Below are 6139 nucleotides of genomic sequence, written 5' to 3'. Positions count from 1 at the left end.
TGGCCCATAACTTCCTCCAGTCATCCAGCTGGCCCTTAAAGTTACAACTTTTAAGTCAAAACAAAATATGCAAATTAGATAAGGTCATTTTAATATGGGGATCCATTTTTCCATTTGTCCATTCAATGTGTTTTATTAGGTCAAGATCCAACTGACTTCTTCTTTAGTTAACTTTGTTATTTTCCAAAATGATATTTGAAACAAATATGCAGAGATGTAAAACTATTTGTTTTTTTCTGTCTTGGTGGTTTGTCACAAAACCTACTCCAATTTCTTTGTGAGTGTCTCCTGCCCTCTGGTGTCGAGGAAGTGAATAACATTTTTAGTCCTCAGTCATTAACTCGTCTCAGAAACCCCAGACCTAGGAAAAGGAAAGGTGTAAATACCTAGTCAGTTGTACAACTGAAATGTATCTTCTGCATTTAACCCAACCCCTCTGAATCAGAGAGGTGTGTCTTCTGCATTTAACCCAACCCCTCTGAATCAGAGAGGTGCGGGGTGGGGGGGGGGGGGGGGGGGGGGTTGGGGGGGGGGCTGCCTTAATCGACATCCACGTCTGTCAGAACATTGTTAATTTGGGAGGTCTATGGAGAGTTTTTGACCTTGTCAGCTCGGGGGATTCGATCCAGGAACCTTTCGGTTACTGTCCCAACGGGCAACAGGGAGATACGTCGTTCCTTGGTATGTATCATCATGCCCAGTAAGGACAATAGTCTGTCTGTAATGTCTCCGCCCTGTAAGGTCAATAGTCTGTCTGTAATGTCTCCGCCCAGTAAGGACAATAGTCTGTCTGTAATGTCTCCGCCCAGTAAGGTCAATAGTCTGTAATGTCTCCGCCCAGTAAGGACAATAGTCTGTAATGTCTCCGCCCAGTAAGGACAATAGTCTGTAATGTCTCCGCCCAGTAAGGTCAATAGTCTGTCTGTAATGTCTCCGCCCAGTAAGGTCAATAGTCTGTAATGTCTCCGCCCAGTAAGGTCAATAGTCTGTAATGTCTCCGCCCAGTAAGGTCAATAGCCTGTAATGTCTCCGCCCAGTAAGGTCAATAGTCTGTCTGTAATGTCTCCGCCCAGTAAGGACAATAGTCTGTAATGTCTCCGCCCAGTAAGGTCAATAGTCTGTCTGTAATGTCTCCGCCCAGTAAGGTCAATAGTCTGTCTGTAATGTCTCCGCCCAGTAAGGTCAATAGTCTGTCTGTAATGTCTCCGCCCAGTAAGGTCAATAGTCTGTAATGTCTCCGCCCAGTAAGGACAATAGTCTGTAATGTCTCCGCCCAGTAAGGACAATAGTCTGTAATGTCTCCGCCCAGTAAGGACAATAGTCTGTAATGTCTCCACCCAGTAAGGTCAATAGTCTGTCTGTAATGTCTCCGCCCAGTAAGGTCAATAGTCTGTAATGTCTCCGCCCAGTAAGGTCAATAGTCTGTAATGTCTCCGCCCAGTAAGGTCAATAGTCTGTAATGTCTCCGCCCAGTAAGGTCAATAGTCTGTCTGTAATGTCTCCGCCCAGTAAGGTCAATAGTCTGTAATGTCTCCGCCCAGTAAGGTCAATAGTCTGTCTGTAATGTCTCCGCCCAGTAAGGACAATAGTCTGTAATGTCTCCGCCCAGTAAGGTCAATAGTCTGTCTGTAATGTCTCCGCCCAGTAAGGACAATAGTCTGTAATGTCTCCGCCCAGTAAGGTCAATAGTCTGTCTGTAATGTCTCCGCCCAGTAAGGACAATAGTCTGTAATGTCTCCACCCAGTAAGGTCAATAGTCTGTCTGTAATGTCTCCGCCCAGTAAGGTCAATAGTCTGTCTGTAATGTCTCCGCCCAGTAAGGTCAATAGTCTGTAATGTCTCCGCCCAGTAAGGACAATAGTCTGTAATGTCTCCGCCCAGTAAGGACAATAGTCTGTAATGTCTCCGCCCAGTAAGGTCAATAGTCTGTAATGTCTCCGCCCAGTAAGCTTCCAACCATTAGAAACATTTGATTTGAACCGTTTGTGGTGTAATCCCAATGCTGTGTATATATATAGTATATGTAATAATATATATAGTAATATAGTAATCCCAATGCTGTGTAGTGTTTCCTAATGCTGAAAGAGGAAGACAGTATCCTACCATGTTGACACGTGCAACAAAATGTCTGTCTGTCTGTCTGTCTGTCTGTAATGTCTGTCTGTCGGTCTGTAATGTCTGTCTGTCTGTCTGTCTGTCTGTAATGTCTGTCTGTCTGTCTGTCTGTCTGTCTGTCTGTCTGTCTGTCTGTAATGTCTGTCTGTCTGTCTGTAATGTCTGTCTGTAATGTCTCTGTCTGTAATGTCTGTCTGTCTGTCTCCGTCTGTCTGTCTGTCTCTGTCTGTAATGTCTGTCTGTCTGTCTGTAATGTCTGTCTGTCTGTCTGTAATGTCTGTCTGTCTGTCTGTAATGTCTGTCTGTAATGTCTCTGTCTGTCTGTAATGTCTGTCTGTCTGTAATGTCTGTCTGTCTGTCTGTCTCCGTCTGTCTGTCTGTCTGTAATGTCTGTCTGTCTGTCTGTCTGTCTGTCTGTCTCTGTCTGTCTGTCTGTAATGTCTGTCTGTTTGTCTGTAATGTCTGTCTGTCTGTAATGTCTGTCTGTCTGTCTGTAATGTCTGTCTGTCTGTAATGTCTGTCTGTCTGTCTGTCTGTAATGTCTCTGTCTGTCTGTAATGTCTGTCTGTCTGTAATGTCCGTCTGTAATGTCTCTGTCTGTCTGTAATGTCTGTCTGTCTGTCTGTAATGTCTGTCTGTCTGTCTGTAATGTCTGTCTGTCTGTATGTAATGTCTGTCTGTCTGTCTGTCTGTAATGTCTGTCTGTCTGTCTGTAATGTCTGTCTGTCTGTCTCCGTCTGTCTGTCTGTCTGTAATGTCTGTCTGTCTGTAATGTCTGTCTGTCTGTCTGTAATGTCTGTCTGTCTGTCTGTAATGTCTGTCTGTCTGTAATGTCTGTCTGTCTGTCTGTAATGTCTCTGTCTGTCTGTAATGTCTGTCTGTCTGTCTGTAATGTCTGTCTGTCTGTAATGTTTGTCTGTCTGTAATGTCCGTCTGTAATGTCTCTGTCTGTCTGTAATGTCTGTCTGTAATGTCTCTGTCTGTCTGTAATGTCTGTCTTGTGTCTGCCTTTTTGCCTGATTGTCTTCCTTTTTGTCTGTCTGTCTGTTCTGTCTGCCTGACTGTCTGCCTTTTGTCTGTTTTTTCTGTCTGCCTGACTGTCTGCCTTTTTGTCTGTTTTTTATGTCTGCCTTACTGTCTGTGTTTTTGTCTGTCTTTTAATAACTGTTTAATCCAATACGTTAATTGTTCTGCTGACATAAAAAGCCTGATTCAAATCACAAAAAGTTTTAATCCAAAATGTATTTAATGTGTGTCTCTCAATGGACATGATAGACTTGACCAAAGAGAGAGAAAGTCATTACTGAAGGCTGATGAGTTGTAATTACCTAAGACCTCTTATTGTCCCAGCACAATACTGCCATCTGGTGTGTGTGTGTGTGTGTCTCTCATTCCAGCGTCTCATCTTCTACCTCTTTTTATTGGTCAGCCCTGATAATTGTTACACAATTATAACCAATCAGAATGCCCTCCCATTGGACTGGAGACCAGAGTACTAACCAATCAGGTCAGGTTGGATGGAAAGCGTCACTGCACAGCTATCTCCAGAGATGTTCGATGGGTTCAAGTCCAGGCTCTGGCTGGGCCACTCGAGGACACACAGATATATGGATCTGTGCCATTGACTTTGAACTGGACTGTGTTTACAGCATGAGCGGTCGTGAGTGGATGAACTGGACTGTGTTTACAGCATGAGCGGTCGTGAGTGGATGCACTTGTTTTGAGGTTAAAGCGAGAGCTGCATTTATCCATGTGTGCACATTTTGATCCTTTGCCCATTAGTGAGATATTAGCCCAGTTGTAGATCATTTGTAGTCAGCAATTGGGGAGGGATTGCTTCCTACAAGAGCACAAAACGTGTACATTTCTAGACATCTTTGAAAAGTGAGTCAGATAAAGATCTTTATTTTGTCTTAAAGGGGCAGTGTTGTATTTAGTGACAGGCTTGAATAAACTAAAAAGCCAATAGGCAGAGGGTAGCATCATTTTTCTTGATTCTCTAATAATGGTAAGGGAAGAATAATGGATTTTATTTTGTGAAGTGGTTTCTTGCATCAAACAACACAACAACATTTTCAGTCACCTCCATGTCTAAAGGACAAATGGATAAACAGGTTAAAGGTCAAATACTGCATGTTTTCTTTTTCTTCAATAGTCTGATGGAATGTAGATCTGCATTGAACACCACACATTGGCTGCTACTGTAGGCTGAATGATAGAACAGCTATTTCCATGTTAAAATATTATGGGATGCATTTTCTCCATTGTTTTTGAAGGTAGACCTACATTATGATATCCACAGTAGCCTACTTGGGCCACTGTTAAAACTAACTGAAAGCAGGTACAGCCTCAGTGTTCACAGTAAAACTGTAACTGAAAGCAGGTACAGCCTCAGTGTTCACAGTAAAACTGTAACTTAGTGGGTACAGCCTCAGTGTTCACAGTAAAACTGTAACTGAAAGCAGGTACAGCCTCAGTGTTCACAGTAAAACTGTAACTTAGTGGGTACAGCCTCAGTGTTCACAGTAAAACTGTAACTTAGTGGGTACAGCCTCAGTGTTCACAGTAAAACTGTAACTGAAAGCAGGTACAGCCTCAGTGTTCACAGTAAAACTGTAACTTAAGTGGGTACAGCCTCAGTGTTCACAGTAAAACTGGAACTTAAGTGGGTACAGCCTCAGTGTTCACAGTGAACACACGCTGGAAGTTGCACAGAATTTTCACAAAGTTACATTTTGCGCTCAGCAGACCTGAAATTTGCACAGTGCTCCAAAAAATGTAGATGGAACATTGACTGGGATATATGAGTACTTAATGGTTTCCCCATTAAAACAGGTGTTTATATGAGTACTGAATGGCTTCCCCATTAAAACAGGTGTTTATATGAGTACTGAATGGCTTCCCCATTAAAACAAGTCTTTATATGAGTACTGAATGGCTTCCCCATTAAACCAGGTGTTTATATGAGTACTGAATGGTTTCCCCATTAAAACAAGTCCTGCCATGAGTACTGAATGGCTTCCCCATTAAAACAGGTGTTTATATGAGTTCTGAATGGTTTCCCCATTAAACCAGGTGTTTATATGAGTACTGAATGGCTTCCCCATTAAACCAGGTGTTTATATGAGTACTGAATGGTTTCCCCATTAAAACAGGTGTTTATATGAGTACTGAATGGCTTCCCCATTAAAACAGTTGTTTATATGAGTACTGAATGGCTTCCCCATTAAAACAGGTGTTTATATGAGTACTGAATGGCTTCCCCATTAAAACAGGTGTTTATATGAGTACTGAATGGCTTCCCCATTAACTGTAACTTAGTGGGTACAGGTGTTTATATGAGTACTGAATGGCTTCCCCATTAAAACAGGTGTTTATATGAGTACTGAATGGTTTCCCCATTAAAACAAGTCCATGAGTACTGAATGGCTTCCCCATTAAACCAGGTGTTTATATGAGTACTGAATGGCTTCCCCATTAAACCAGGTGTTTATATGAGTACTGAATGGTTTCCCCATTAAAACAGGTGTTTATATGAGTTCTGAATGGTTTCCCCATTAAACCAGGTGTTTATATGAGTACTGAATGGCTTCCCCATTAAAACAGTTGTTTATATGAGTACTGAATGGCTTCCCCATTAAAACAGGTGTTTATATGAGTACTGAATGGCTTCCCCATTAAAACAGGTGTTTATATGAGTACTGAATGGCTTCCCCATTAAAACAGGTGTTTATATGAGTACTGAATGGCTTCGCCATTAAAACAGGTGTTTATATGAGTACTGAATGGCTTCCCCATTAAAACAGGTGTTTATATGAGTACTGAATGGCTTCCCCATTAAAACAGGTGTTTATATGAGTACTGAATGGCTTCGCCATTAAAACAGTTGTTTATATGAGTACTGAATGGCTTCCCCATTAAAACAAGTATTGTCATGAGTTCTGATTGGTTCCCCATTAAAACAAGTCTTTATATGAGTTCTGAATGGTTGTCCCATCTGAAGGAGTCGTTGCGGAGCACCTTG

The 6139-nt window shown here is 42.0% G+C and overlaps 1 protein-coding gene across 1 annotated transcript in view; it reads right to left on the bottom strand.

Annotated features, from left to right (window-relative positions):
* Positions 1-4118: 4118 nt before the first annotated feature.
* Positions 4119-6139, bottom strand: part of LOC116359732 (carbohydrate sulfotransferase 15) — a 33980-nt gene continuing 31959 nt past the window's right edge. The window contains exon 7 of the mRNA XM_031813110.1: positions 4119-6139. This exon is cut by the window's right edge and continues 148 nt beyond it. Coding sequence (XP_031668970.1) covers positions 6085-6139 — 55 coding nt within the window. The 3' untranslated portion in view covers positions 4119-6084.

Source organism: Oncorhynchus kisutch, unplaced genomic scaffold, assembly GCF_002021735.2.
Source record: "Oncorhynchus kisutch isolate 150728-3 unplaced genomic scaffold, Okis_V2 Okis04b-Okis11a_hom, whole genome shotgun sequence".
NCBI classification, from domain to species: Eukaryota; Metazoa; Chordata; class Actinopteri; order Salmoniformes; family Salmonidae; genus Oncorhynchus; species Oncorhynchus kisutch.
Note: the sequence above shows the minus strand (reverse complement) of the source record. Positions and strands in the feature narration are given on the sequence as shown.